The following is a 15528-nucleotide window of genomic DNA, read 5'->3' as shown; positions in this document are numbered from 1 at the left end:
GTTCGATCGTGTGTATCGGAGAGCACTGCAACATACATCGCGTTTCTACAGAATAATCTGCCAACGTTACTCGAAAATGTCCCACTGGAAACGCGTCGACGTATGTGGTATCAGCATGATGGTGCACCTGCACATTCCGCAATTAACACTAGGCTGACCCTTGACAGGATGTTCGACGGGCGTTTCATAGGACGGGGAGGACGCATAAATTGGCCAGCCCGTTCTCCTGACCTTACACCTCTGGAGTTCTTTCTGTGGGGTACGTTAAAGGAGAACGTGTACCGTGATGTGCCTACAACCCCAGAGGATATGAAACAACGTATTGTGGCAGCCTGCGGCGACATTACACCAGATGTACTGCGGCGTGTACGACATGCATTACGCCAGAGACTGCAATTGTGTGCAGCAAGTGATGGCCACCACATTGAACATCTATTGGCCTGACATGTCGGGACACACACTATTCCACTCCGTAATTGAAAACGGAACACACGTGTGTACGTGTACCTCACCCCTCATGGTAACGTACATGTGCGTCAGTGAAAAAGACCAATAAAAAGGTGTTAGCATGTGGACGTATTGTGCTGTTCCAGTCTCTTCTGTACCTAAGGTCCATCACCGTTCCCTTTGGATCCCTACGTAATTCGGTGCTCTCCGATACACACGATCGAACAGCGGAGGAGTGGTACTCAAGCGTCAACTTTAGGTTACAATATCTCCGGATGTAATTAACATTTTACAATGCAACAAACGGCACTGATTACGTAATTGTTTATATGTTCAGATGTGCTAACAAAACTAACGGGGTTCCATTTAAAAAATGTAGGTTTGTGTTAAAAAAACATACTTCCGTGCATTTTTGTATGGTTTGTATTAATTACAATAGCCCCTCTCCTCACGTTCGGTCTGTGGAATCGGTTCGTCAGTATTTGATGTGGTTTACGAAATATATCCAGCGGTAACGTTAGGTGACTCGCCCTGTATACTGTTTCAAGGTAACTTCTAAGAATATTTTCTTTCATTATTATAAATAATAATAGATGTTACGTTTCTTCTTTTTCGCACCACTATCATCTGAGCAACATAATGAACATCATGGAAAATCTAAATTAGGATGGCCGGACAAGGGTTTGAACCGTCGTCCTCTCGAATGCGAGTCCAGTGTGCTATCTACTGCGCCACCTCGTTCGGCCACAACTCAGGAGACAAAAAGGATCCCTCGTGGTCCATTATGACTACCTATGTAATACCCAGTACGTCCGCCGTTGGCAAGGGTCACAGCGGCGACGTGTAGTGGCGCGGAAGTAATAAGGCTTTGGTATGTCACTACAGGGAGGTGACACCACACCTACACACCCAAGTCCCCTAATCCCCGTAAAGTACAGAGAGCGGAGGGGCGCGGCGATGAGCTCCGACGCCACGTTCAATCCCATCCCACATGTGTTCGATCGAGTTCAAATCTGGCAAGTTGGCGGGCCAGTACATCAACTGGATCTCCCCACTGTGTTCCTCGAACCACTCCATCACACTCCTGTCCTTGTAACATTATCCTGCAGAAAAATACCACTGCTGTCGGAAAACATGATCGTCATGAAGCAGTGTATGTGGTCTGCAAACAGTGTACGATACTCGTTGGCCGTCATGGTGCCTTGCAGGAGCTGCACTGGAACGATGGATGCCCACATGAATGTTCCCCAGACCATAATGGAGCCACCGCCAGGTTGTCTCCGTCCTGCAGTATAGGTGGCAAGGAGCTGTTCCACTGTAAGACGACAGATTCGCACCTTCCCACTGGCATGATGAAGATGGTATCGGGATTCATCAGACAACGCAGCGCTCTGCCGCTGCGGCAACTTCAAGTGCCGATGGCCATGTGCCCATTTCAGTCGTAGTTGCCGATGTCGTGGTGTTCACATTGGCATATGCAAGGGTCGTCGTCTGCGGAGGCCCATTGCTACGAGTATTCGGTGCACTGTGTGTTCAAACAGACTTGTATTGTGCCCAGAATTAAAGTCTGATGTTAGTTCGGCCACAGTTCGCCGCCTGTTCTGTTTTACCTGTCTACCCAGCCTAAGACGTCCGACATCTGTAATGAGCGGTGGCCGAACAATCCCAAGACGTATGGACGTAGTTTCACCTTGGTTTCGCCACGTGTTGAAAACATTTACCACAGCACTTCTCGAATACCCGACAAGTCGTGCAGTTTACTAAATGCTCGTGCTGAGCCTCCGGACTATCATAATCTGCCCTCGGTCAAACTGAGATAGATCGCGTGCCTTCCCCATTCTATATACGGACAGGACGCTCACTGGTACTACATGCGCCGTTCGTTTGTCTGACGCAATCATTCCTTGCCAGGTGACGCTACTTTCGCCTGCCTGGATGGGTTTATATCGATTGCAGGTCGGTGGTCATAATGTTCAGGATGATCTCTGTATAACAGAAAAATCACTGTTTATGAACAAGGAGATCTCCATCATTAAACTGAAATAAAATTTGTTGATGTGTATCTAGTTAGACCGTGTACAAAGCCGAAGTTTCCAAGCGACCAGGTTACTGGTTTGCTTTCACTGCAAGAGAAGAGTAGGGTTGCTACTGTTCCACATTTTAACCATCGTTAGAATTAATGGCATACAGAACTGACAACTTCCTGTTACTGCAGACACTGTCGTCTGCAGTCTGTCTCGAAACTGATCGTTGTGACCTCACATTAAAAAGTAAAATACGTTGTCTATACACTAGTATGCAGAACTCGAGGACAAAAGGAACTTTTGCATGACATGCCATTGCCAAGTAATACAACTCGATTAAACTTGGACCATACATAGAAAGAACTGCTATAGAAGATAAGTGAAAGCGAAGTAAGCGCAATTAATGGCAGTCCCCCAGACATAACAGAAGGCAGGAAATGGTTCTTAGTAGTATGTGTGATCACCACGGCAAGCAATCCATGTTCTGCAACGAGCTCCCATGCGGGCAAAGAGGTTAGTACGGAGTTCCTGTGGTATGAAGTTCCACGCCTACAACAGCGAGGATGGCAACTGCTGGATGGTCACTGGTGCATGTAGACGTACTGCAATATGGTAAGTCTCCACAACCTAACCCACACATGCTCAATGGGGTATATGTGGGCGGAAGGGGCAGGGCAGTTCATTCACCCAATATCCCCTTTTTCCAAGAGCTCCTCCAACGCGCGTTTCAATGAGGTAGCATACCGTCATACGTGCAAATGAGGTCACGGGCAAATGTACCCTTGAAAACCGCTCTAGAGGAAGGAGTACAGTGTCACGAAAATGTTGACCAGTGAGTGTACCGCGTTCAAAAATTTGGAAGCTAGTACATCCATGCAACATTATGCCTTCCCACAACGTAACACCTGGACCACCAAACCGGTCATATTCGACCATTTTGCTGGGTGCATTACGTGTTGTCACCTCTAGTCGTATAAGGTTGCGTTCAGAATCACTATTCAAGACTAAAGCTGCTCTCATAGCGAGAGGTGCAAGCGACCTCACTCCTTGTTGGTCCGGTCGCTATGTGTGCTCTTGACACCTTCGCAAACAGTGCCGCCGATCTTCCGGTGTCAACGGAACACAAAGTACTGGCTGTCAGGCAAAGAGACCACCGCTATGTAGTTGCCACGCCACTCCATAGCATGAGATTGAATCCCTTGCACTCTTGTTAAATGTGATTGCAACTGCACCCGCAGCACGACGTAGCGCCCATTTGCTGCTGCACTTGACCGTGGTCGACCACCTCCTCTGCTTCGGCCAGCAGTGCCTATGGTTCGGAACGCTCCCCACGCACGTGAAACAATGCTGCGAGCAATACCAAACTCCTGGGCTACATTCGTTACACTTCGTCCTCCTTTTAGGTTCCTGGTGATTTTTCGCACGTGAACTCATCAATATGTCTCCGGGGCATACTGTAATGAAGACGACACCACCACAGTGCACCGCAGCAACTGTTCGCTGATTGACACAGACTGTCCTTTTCCCGTTCCTGACGAGCAGCTTTCTGTTTACGACTGGGGGACCTCTGGTATAACGCTCCCGCTCTTTCATTCTTTTCCACCGAGTACTAATATGTTATGTTGCTTTATCTATCTCATCCTTAATTTTTGCTGAGCAGTGTGATACAAATTTTAAACCTCTAGATACCGAGAAAGATGGCGCTGTGGTTAGCACATGGACTCGCATTCGGGAGGACGATGGCCAAAACCACCGTCCGGCCATCATGATTTAGATTTTGCGTGATTTCCCTAAACCGCTTCAGATAAATACCGAGATTGGTCCTTTGAAAGAGCACGGCCTATTTCCTTCCTCATCCTTCCCTAATCCGATAGGACCGATGATCGCTGATTGGTCCCCTCCCCCAAATCAGCCAGCCAGCCAGACAGACAGACCTCTAGATACATCAAAATTTCTCGATATACTACACGAGTCTATAACATATAGCAAAATGTCATTACACGTTCACTGAGAAAGACTAATCAACGTCGCGCTCATTTGTGGAAGCTGAGAACCTAATCTACATCTACATCTACATCCATACTCCGCAAGCCACCTGACGGTGAGTGGCGGAGGGTACCCTGAGTACCTCTATCGGTTCTCCCTTCTATTCCAGTCTCGTATCGTTCGTGGAAAGAAGGATTGTCGGTATGCTTCTGTGTGGGCTCTAATCTCTCTGATTTTATCCTCATGGTCTCTTCGCGAGATATACGTAGGAGGGAGCAATATACTGCTTGACTCTTCGGTGAAGGTACGTTCTCGAAACTTTAACAAAAGCCCGTACCGAGCTACTGAGCGTCTCTCCCGCAGAGTCTTCCACTGGAGTTTATCTATCATCTCCGTAACGCTTTCGCGATTACTAAATGATCCTGTAACGAAGCGCGCTGCTCTCCGTTGGATCTTCTCTCTCTCTTCTATCAACCCTATCTGGTATGGATCCCACACTGCTGAGCAGTATTCAAGCAGTGAGCGAACAAGCGTACTGTAACCTACTTCCTTTGTTTTCGGATTGCATTTACTTAGGATTCTTCCAATGAATCTCAGTCTGGCATCTGCTTTACCGACGATCAACTTTATATGATCATTCCATTTTAAATCACTCCTAATGCGTATTCCCAGATAATTTATGGAATTAACTGCTTCCAGTTGCTGACCTATTTTGTAGCTAAATGATAAGGGGTCTATCTTTCTATGTATTCGCAGCACATTACACTTGTCTACATTGAGATTCAATTGCCATTCCCTGCACCATGCGTCAATTCGCTGCAGATCCTCCTGCATTTCATTTCAGTACAATTTTCCATTGTTACAACCTCTCGAATCACCACAGCATCATCTGCAAAAAGCCTCAGTGAACTTCCGATGTCATCCACAAGGTCATTTATGTATATTGTGAATAGCGACGGTCCTATGACACTACCCTGCGGCACACCTGAAATCACTCTTACTTCGGAAGACTTCTCTCCATTGAGAATGACATGCTGCGTTCTGTTATCTATGAACTCTTCAATCCAATCACACAATTGGTCTGATAGTCCATATGCTCTTACTTTGTTCATTAAACGACTGTGGCGAACTGTATCGAACGCCTTGCTACATTCGACAGGAGAGAACGAACGCACTGTCCTATCTGGCTGGCTTAAACATTAAAACAAGCATAAATACGTTGAAACATAGTAAATATATGGACTGTAAGGGCCAGGGCCATACGGAGGGCGTGGTGAGATAGGTTCTCGCCAAGGTCAGAGGCAAAGAGGGAGCGAAAAGCTGATCGACAACAATAGAGAAAGACAGTCGGTTTAAGAATTACCATGACAGATACGTGAGTTCTATACCTCGCGTTCCATCTTCTTTCTATGAGAAGCCTTTCCCTCAGCCTGCGACTGAGTGCACGATGTTGTCAAAGAGTCATTTTCGCCCAAGTAGCGTCATAAAGAAACAAATCGTACCGAACAGATGTCCGTCGCTAACACAGTTTATGGGGTACTGCACTTTATTCCCACAACTGCCGCTTAGACAAAAATGGTTCAAACGGCTCTAAGTACTATGGGACTCAACATCTTAGGTCATAAGTCCCCTAGAACTTAGAACTACTTAAACCTAACTAACCTAAGGACATCACACACACCCATGCCCGAGGCAGGATTCGAACCTGTGACCGTAGCAGTCCCGCGGTTCCCGACTGCAGCGCCAGAACCGCACGGCCACCGCGCCCGGCGCCGCTTAGACAGCTCGCTCATGTTCAGTAATGGGGTTCTTTCTGCTACTTCGGTACGGTGCTTAGCGATGATTCGTTCGACCGAAGGCTGCCAAGTTTTGCCGATTTCTGCCCTCCGAGAACTAGTACCAATTTTCGAGGAGTAAATAAAGTATATTCTTAACGTACAAGATGTGGGTATTTTGTGGTGGAGAATGATGTGTCGGTGGTGACCCAGAAGCCGCTCAAAGCTGGATAATATTTTATTACACCCCGTAGTTTGTAGCACAGGTATTCCTGGAAGGCGGGCCTCGACCCGCGGAACCCGGAAGCGAATCCTTTTTGTAAGACTCCGGCCGCTGCTATCCTTAGCAGGGCCCAGATGTGGCGCGGCCTTACGCAGTCAACGATTCCGGCCGTGGCCGGCCAACTTCAGGGCTGGCGCGGCCGGCTGACACGGTTCGCTGAGTGTGGGACGCTAAGTCCAGCCAGGCAATGGCAAATGACGGGCGGTGACGTCCAGGGAGTTAACCCCGGGACGACGGCTGGCACTGTAGAGCGCGGCAATGTCGGTGAACATCAGTTCGACCCTCGGCCCGTCAGGCAGCGGCTGGAACCCCTTGGCAGGTGGAACTCTCAGAATGACGGCAGAGGGGCGACAACTTGGCGGTGACCAATACTATAACGGGTGACTATTCCGTGACTCTCTCCTATCCGAAAGCCAGTATTTATACTATTGGCAGTAAACCGGGTTTATTGTGGAGTTGCGGCTGCAGGAGTCTCATATTGCGCGTGCCATAGTGTCCCTGGTTACAGACACCGTCCGGGCCCTAACTGGCAGGCAGACGGCGATGCCCTGTGAGCGCCGTGGTGCAATGCTGGGTCAGCGTATTGCCGTAAGTGACCTGCTTTATGGCATCTGTCATCTGCCTAGGCTCGTGTTGTTACTTTTATTGCACAACGAGGAAATTCAGAGGCGGGCTGCTACATTTGTTACCGGTAGGCTTGAACAACATGTGTTACGGAGACGCTTCGGGAACTCAAATGAGAATCCCTGGAGGGAAGGCGACGTTCTTTTCGAGAAACATTGTTGAGAAAATTTAGAGACCCGGCATTTGAAGCTGACTGCCAAACGATACTACTGCCGCTAACATACGTTGCGCGTAAGGATCACGGAGATACGATACGAGAAATCAGGGCTCATACGGAGGCATATAGACAGTCTTTTTCCCTAGCTCTACCTGCGAGTGGAACAGGAAAGGAAATGACTAGCAGCGGTGTACGGTACCCTCCGCCACGCACCGTACGGTGGCTTGCGGAGTATGGATGTAGATGAGCCCGCCCGGTTGGCCGTGCGGTCTAACGCACGGCTTTCCGGGCGGGAAGGAGCGCCTGGTCCCCGGCACGAATCCGCCCGGCGAATGTGTGTCGAGTTCCGGTGAACCGCCAATCTGTGGATGGGTTTTAGGTGGTTTTCAATCTGCCTCGGCGAATGCAGGCTGGTTCCCCTTATTCCGCCTCAGTTACACTATGTCGGTGATTGCTGCGCAAACAAGTTATCCACGTACGCGTACACCACCATTACTCTACCACGCAAACATAGGGGTTACAACGTCTGGTGTGAGACGTTCCCTGGGGGATCCACCGGGGGCCGAACCGCACAATAACCCTGGGTTCGGTGTGGGGCGGCGGAGGGGTGAAGTGGACTGCGGTAGTCGTCGTGGGGTTGTGGACCACTGCGGCTGCGGTGGGGACGGAGCCTCTCCGTCGTTTCTAGGTCCCCGGTTAACATACAATACAACGCAACACAATGGATGTAGATGTAGAATACCAAATTTATCGCCAACATAATGCATTTTTAAGTTATACTTTTTAATAACGTTTCATTTTTATTAAACCTACTTACAAAATTATAAATTTTCGGGAAGATAGTTAGAGGGGAGAGGGGAGAGGGGGGGAGGGGGGAGGCGCAGCTTTGGCAGTTCTGTCAGAAGCGCACGATCACCTCGGTAAGGTTCTGGTAAGGGTACACTGTCACTGAACTCACAGTTAGTGAAAGAAACATAAAACAGGAAAACAAAAGCCAACGCTAAGTGAGGTAGATTATGACTTACCTTCATCCAACGTGTATCTTTCAGACTTTGGGAGTACTCTAGTTGTCCGACCATTCCAATGAGCGACCTGTGTCGTTTGGTGCAAGATTAAATCAAAATCGATTTTTAGGTGAGCTTTGTTAGCCAACGTAATCTTAATAATCTTTGCCGATAATGTTGTGGCGCAAGTTCGTAATAATCCACAGCAGACCATAGTGAAACAGAACATGTAAATATGATACATGTGCGAATCTGTAGTACGTAAAATGTGAATAATTTACGATCGAACTGACCCGCAGCATCCTAGCTCTTAGAGGCATTATTTAACTAAACTATTTTTTTTTAATTTATGAATTTGGCCAGCTATGGACCGCATACAACTTAAGACTTAGGGTGTTTCTTTTTCTTTCGTTCTTCCAAGTACTACTTCATTTTTTCGCCAACTGCTCGTCTCTGCTCATCTGTCCACACTCTCTTAGGTCGAGGTTTTGGCTCATCTTCTTCATAGTCTGCGTTTTCTATCAGTAGCTTGAAGTGATTCCTGTCACGTATTATTTCTTCTGTAACACCTATTTTGTTGGCGTCTTTCTTTACTGCTTCTATCCATCCTACACTTTCTTTCAGCTTACTAACGTAATTTAAAATTTTCTTTGTAATCCGTGTTTCTTCCATTCTTTTTAAATGTCCATAAAATTTTAGCCGCCTCTTCCTCATTGTATCTGTGATATTTTCTGTGTTTTTGTATAAGTCTTCATTTCTCCTTTTAATCCACCTATTTTCCTTGTTTTTCTCAGGACCTAGAATTTTTCTTAGTATTTTTCTCTCTCTTTTTTCTAGTTCCCTTAATTCTCCTTTCTTGAATAATGTTAGGCACTCTGACCCATACGTTGCTTGTGTCCTAATAACTGAATTATAATGTTTAATTTTCGCTTGTATGGATATTGATCTCTTATTGTAGTAGTTTTGTGTTAATTTATATGCAAATTCTAACTTCTTTATTCTTTCTTTATTTGTTGTGTTATCTAGTCCATTGGCTTGTGTCCACTCCCCCAGGTATTTGAATCTATCAACTCTTTTAATTTTTCCATACTTTGTTTTCATAAACTTTTCTGTATTATGTTTGTGTTCTATATACTCGGTTTTTTCATAGAATATTTTTAGCCCAGTCTTTTCAGCAATCTCGTGTAACAGATCAAGCACAACTGTTGCGTCCGTTCGGTTTTCAGTTATCAATGCCATATCATCCGCAAAGGCTGAACATTTCACTTCAAATTTGTTCTTTCCTTGGCCCATGCTTATATCCTTTGTGGCTCTGTTTTTTTAATGTGCTTTCCCATGTTTTTACTATTTCATCTAAAACCAAGTTAAAGAGAATTTTGGACAGTCCATCTCCTTGTCGAACTCCTGTTTTGATTTTGAATGGTTCAGAAATTTCGCCTTGAAACTTAATTCTTGATGATGTATCTGTGAGCGTTTGTTCAACAAGTCTTCTGGTGTTTTCATCTATCCCTGATTCATAAAGTATCTGGAATAGTGTTTGTCTGTCAATTGAGTCGTAGGCCTTCTTGAAGTCTACGAAACTAACTACTGTATTTTTATTTTGTATAGCTCTCACTCTCAAAATTGTTTTTAAATTAAGAATCTGTTCTGCACATGATCTACCTTTTCTAAATCTTGCTTGATAATCTCCTATATTAGGTCCTGCTTGTTCCTCTATTCTATATAAAAGTGCTTCAGAAAGCATTTTGTATGTAACTAAACTACAATAATATTGAACTGCTATAGCAGCAATTTGCATTTTATAACATAAGTAAAATGTGATTTACTGAAATATGTCAGATATGCTCCACCCCCAATCCCCTTGACTTCGACTCCAATGTTTCTTCCTTCAGCCTTTCCTCCGTGGGAAGATGGATGAGAAAACTAAGTGGACGATTCGAAAGATACATATCACATTATTTCCTGTCACGAAATGAGTAGTCAAAAGGTGTGGACAAAAAGTAAAGTGCTCTAGTACATTCGATTACTTCCATCAACTAGTGTCTAAAATACTTACTAATTTATCTAACGTCAGAGTCTAAGGGAAGACACAGAGCGCTACATATGTCATTTCTTACCATTTTGGCCGAGGCACGTCACTAACGGGGCATGTGCAACGTGAATATCTACTACCCTCATACCGAAGTACATCTTTGTAAGGTCTTTCTGCGAAAATGCTGGTTTACTGATATAGCAATGGGCGCTTGTCTTAGAAAAATATTTCCATTAGAAAGAAATGCCGGCTTACCTTTACATGCCTTCTGCTTAAGTTTCTCGTCGTTTAACACGATGTCTTCAAGAGAGTGCTGGAGACCTACTGCTACAGTTTCTGCTTTATGAAGGTAGGTTTCCAGCTGAAAATTCGAACAGAAAACATTAGCACATCGATATGATAAACATATAAAACTCGTACATTCCCACAAATTCCTTAAAAATCTACACATGCTCTACAGTTTTAAACTGCACGATTTTATCAAAAGAAAGTTGAGCTATGACCCAAGTTCAGTTTCACTTGTTGTACGATAAAGAGCTAAAGCTGCCATCAACACAAATGTTGGGTTGAATACCACAGTGCTTTACTACACATTGTTCTAGTGGTATGCCATTGCCTTCTCCCGATCTACGAACTTAGTTCCAAGCCAGGGAAATCTACAATTAATTGAGCATTTTTCACATTAACATTGTTAGAGGAGAAAAAAAGTGATAAGTGACAGATAAAAAACCTAGTTTGCCCGAGGATCGAACCGAAGGCCTTGGGATCTCTTGCCTGGAATTTTATCATTGAGCCACCGAGGTACAAAAAACACACAGTTTCATTTGAAACTTTTCGTGTTTTTCATATAGGACTGGTACTGCAGGGATCAAGTTTTAACAATTATGCCCATGACTAACATTTATTAAAAGTCTGAAAGTCATAACCGTATCTTATTTTCAGTGACGTAATAGTTTTCTGGGAGGGGGGGGGTCCATATACCTTCACTTACTTTGCAGTAGGATTTTGGAGCATATACTGTGTTCGAACACATGAATTACCTCGAATAAAACGATCTACTGACAAATAGTCAGCACGGAATCAGATATATCGTTCTTCTTTATTCTAACGAAGTAATGAGTGCTATCGACAGAGGATTTCAAATTGATTGTATATCACTTGATTTACAGAAGGCTTTTCATACCGTTCCTCATAAGCGACTTCTAATCACACTGTGTCCCTATGGAGTATTGTCTCAGCTGTGCGACTGGATTTCTGGTATCCTGTCAGAAAGGTCACAGCCCGCAGTAACTGACCGAAAGTCATCGAGTGAAGCAGAAGTGATATCTGGCGTTCTTCCAAGAAGGGTTCTACCGCCTCTGCTGTTTCTAGTCTACATAAAACATTTATAAGACGGTCTGAGCATCCGTCTTAGATTGCTTGCAGATTCTGCTGTCATTTATCTTCTATTACAGTCATGTGAAGATAAAACCCAATTGCAAAATGAGTTAGACAAGTTATCTGTAGGGTGTGAAAAGCGGGAATCGATTATAAATAATGAGACGTGTGAGGTCATCCACATGAGTACTATAAGGAATCTGTTTAATTTCGTTGCGGCGAGATCTTTTAACGAAATTTCTATCTCCAACTTACTCCTCCGAATGCGAAAATATTTTGTGGACGCCCACCTGCATAGGGAGAAATGATCAACCTAGTAAAATACGAGAAATCACAACTCGCGGGAAAGTTCGAGACGTTTGTTTTCCCCGGGTGCCATTCGAGAGTGGAACAATAGAGAAATTGTGTAAGAGTCGTTCTATGAACCCTCTGCCAGGCACTTAAGTGTGAACTAAAGAGTATTCATGCAGATGCAGATGTAGATGTAGCTGAAGTAATTGCACCAAGCCTGATACGAGCGCACAGTTCAACTTCTTTCTTGTCATTTTGGAGTAATTGGGGTATCTTAGTCGAAGTGCGAGGTCAGAATACCTCTACACATGTAACCTATTTCATCTAAAAGACGATATTTAAATTAATATTAATTAAGGTATTGAAAAAATAATAAATTTCGAAATACTTTGCCCAGACAAAACCCGATTTCAGATTTGTACTCTACTAATCAATGCCCTCTTTTTTAACACACGTATCAACAACACGTTCAATTTTTATTGTGACATTGTTCAAGTGATTTTTGTTTTTGTATGTTTTAGCACCTCTTTCCTCGTGTGAACCCGGTTCAACTCGATCACAACCGGCAATGTGTTCGGTCCTAGAATTATATTTTGATGCACTGAATTTAGTTAACATTGGCCTTCAGCATAATTCGGAATTGTAGATAATATGATTCAAACGACATTTTGTATTTCTGACTTATGTCTTGATTGGCGCCATATGAATGACGTCACAAACCATCATTGTATAAGTAACTGCATAAAGCGAGGAGTGCAGTTAGTACCAGAGCGGAGGGACCGAAACGTGGTGGTTGGTATACTAGCTAGAGCTATGCGTTACTAAAGATGGCACTGTATTTTCATTTCTGATTAATAGGACGATGGCAAAGCTGATGACGGAAATATAGGAGTGCATCAGACGTATTTTTTTTTTTTTTTTTTTTTTTTTTTTTGTGCTGGGCAAAGTGACGTCAACCAATACACACACGAGGGTTGGAGCTTTAATAGTGGCAACTACTTATTTACAGCTCGTACAAAATAGATACGTCTTTCAAAGTTGTACTGACCTTCAGAGTAGTCACCAGCATTGTGTATAACTCGTTGCCAGCGATGTGAAAGTCGTAGCATTTGGCAGCCCCATCAGTCAAACAAATCAGTAACAGCTTGCACTGTACGTGCTTGAGCATTGTCCTGCAAAATGATGGGTAGGTCCAGCAGAAAGTGTCATAACTTCCGTCTCTAAGCTGGTCGTAGGTTGTGTTCCAAAAATTAACAGCATAGAGAAAGAAGTGATGACAGTTTCTGCAGAACCTGATCATCATTTTGCAGAACAATGCTCAAGCACGTAAAGTGCAAGCTGTTACTGATATATTTGACTGATGGGGCTGCTAAGTGCTATACCACCTACTGCACTCCCCTGACTTAAGCCCTCGTGAGTTCAACTATATTTCTTAACTGAAGGAAACACTTCACGGCATTCGCTTCAGAACGGCTACACATTCGTCGGGCAATAGACCGCACCGCTCGAGCTGTCAACACAACTGGCACTGCTAAGAGTATCCTACGTCTTCCACATCGCTGGCAACGGGTTATACACAATGCTGGTGACTACTTTGAAGGTCAGTAAAACTTTGAAACAAGTATCTATTTTGTACGAACAGTAAATAAATAGTTGCCACTATTAAAGCAACAACCCTCGTATATCCACAGGAGTTCTGGATTTGTGGATTTGGGTATCTACTGATGTGGGCTTGATTATATGCTGGAAGTAAACATAGGTAGATTTCAAACTGAATTCGAAAGATAAAACTGGCCACTCCATAGATTGTACTGTTCTGTGTGTAATTTATTCGTCCACAAACAAAGCCAGTATAGACGAGCTTTATCGCCTTGTAGGATAAAATCGTCACTTATTGCACCAAAATAAGGGTGCATTCGTATGTACGTGTCAAGGTTGTCATCCCTATACGACCACTCGTCACACATTCAGGAGGGAAAACACGAAGCTCTGTCCATCGACCTAAAGATAAACAATCCCATACAAAAAGACAGTCTCGTGCGAAGGCCGTTTGACAAATGATAACCCATTCCACGTTCTTATGACATCGAAGTGTATCTGCTGTTTCCTTGCAAGGTCAGCAAGGGTACAGCGGTCCATCATTGATCGGAGCCCGGTCTACACGTTGACTCGTCCATTGCAATCGTCCCCTCGTGCCGCGCGTGGTCATCTTGTACACCAGTCGCGCCCACGCAGCCTTCTGTTCGAATTACTAGATCGTATCACCCTTCCTTAGGCTGCAGCAAGGGCTGTACGTAGCTGATATAGATTCGTGGACCTATTTATTCAAGTGCATAACAAGAAATATCGGTCATCGGTATGTGTGGTAACCTTTATCCGTATTTTCCTGTACATTCTCGATGTCGAGCATGTGATGAGACATCGTTGCCACAGTATACAAACAAATACCGAAGAATGTTTAGTCATTTCTCCATCCCTGTTTGACTCTGATCAAATGAAATTCTACCAGTGCCCGTCAGTCGCTGTTCATTCGGGAAATGGTGCCCCAGAATCGTTCGGGCTAAACTGGTAATGCCGTCAGTCTTTTCTCACTCCCACAGCATCAACTGAAGCCTTACTACCAAAAATGAAACTCTTTGCTTTGTACAGATTATGGAAGCTGTTTTCAGCGCTAATTTTGTGCGGCACTGTTGTGGTAACAACATACTCAACTACCATGAAAACTACTTACTACATTCTCGAGTTATTGCAATTTTTGTGATTTTTCCTTAATTTATGAAATCGAGAATGCAATAAAATTTGAAGTTGCCTACAGTACAACGGAACCAAAGCTGTGAAGTTAAGCGCTGACGTTATCATTTACTTTAAAATCATTCAAGAATACTGATTCTTTTCAGAGGATGAGCGAATGGACGTACATCCGATATATTATCACTTCTAGGAAACCAGACCTTTAAACGTAAATGAACTAGAAATATCACGGCATAAAATAAGAAATATCTCACCTCACTTTTCCATCTCGGCGAAGCATTAACGGCCATCTTTAAGTACTCGAAGTAGGTAGACATCTCTTGCTCCTCTAAGCTGTGGGAAAAATAACAAATTTTACGTTACTATAAGTAATTACTAAAGGGTTACAGCACTTTAGCGTATCTGCTACAGTCAATAATCGACGTGAATTACTAAAATTTTGTCTGAAACTCAGAACAACTGCCTGGTAGGCATAAGGTAAGGCATGGTGACGTCCTCTTTAATGACAATCAACTTTGTGCAACGTTCTATCCCTGGAACATTAAGAGATGACGTCCCGTAGAAGGGAGGTCATCAGAGATGGATCAAAAGGTTGGAGGGCAAGGAGGAACGGGAGAGGAACGGAATAGCCGGATCGTTTTGAAAGGAAGCTTGCCTACATTCACTTTCGTCGAAATAGGAAACTGTGGAAAAACTATGGGGGTTTGAATCCCGCAGTTCCCGTATACCGATCATTTATCAACTGTTGTAAGTGGTGAAGCAGGCTTCTCTTACACC

At 44.2% G+C, this 15528-nt stretch overlaps 1 protein-coding gene across 2 annotated transcripts in view; it reads right to left on the bottom strand.

The window, feature by feature from the left end:
* Positions 1 to 15528, bottom strand: part of LOC126248229 (probable ATP-dependent RNA helicase DDX31) — a 259925-nt gene that overhangs the window by 88120 nt on the left and 156277 nt on the right. For both annotated transcript variants that reach the window (XR_007545432.1, XM_049949055.1), the window contains exons 9-10: positions 15006 to 15084; positions 10588 to 10693 (exon numbers count right to left, since the gene is read on the bottom strand). Coding sequence is in view for 1 of the 2 variants with exons in the window: in XM_049949055.1 (XP_049805012.1) it covers positions 10588 to 10693; positions 15006 to 15084 (185 nt within the window). In the remaining variant the exon portion in view is untranslated. The remainder of the gene's footprint in view (positions 1 to 10587; positions 10694 to 15005; positions 15085 to 15528) is intronic.

This window comes from Schistocerca nitens, chromosome 3 (genome assembly GCF_023898315.1).
Source record: "Schistocerca nitens isolate TAMUIC-IGC-003100 chromosome 3, iqSchNite1.1, whole genome shotgun sequence".
Lineage (NCBI taxonomy): Eukaryota > Metazoa > Arthropoda > Insecta > Orthoptera > Acrididae > Schistocerca > Schistocerca nitens.
This window is presented reverse-complemented; position numbering and strand designations above follow the sequence as displayed.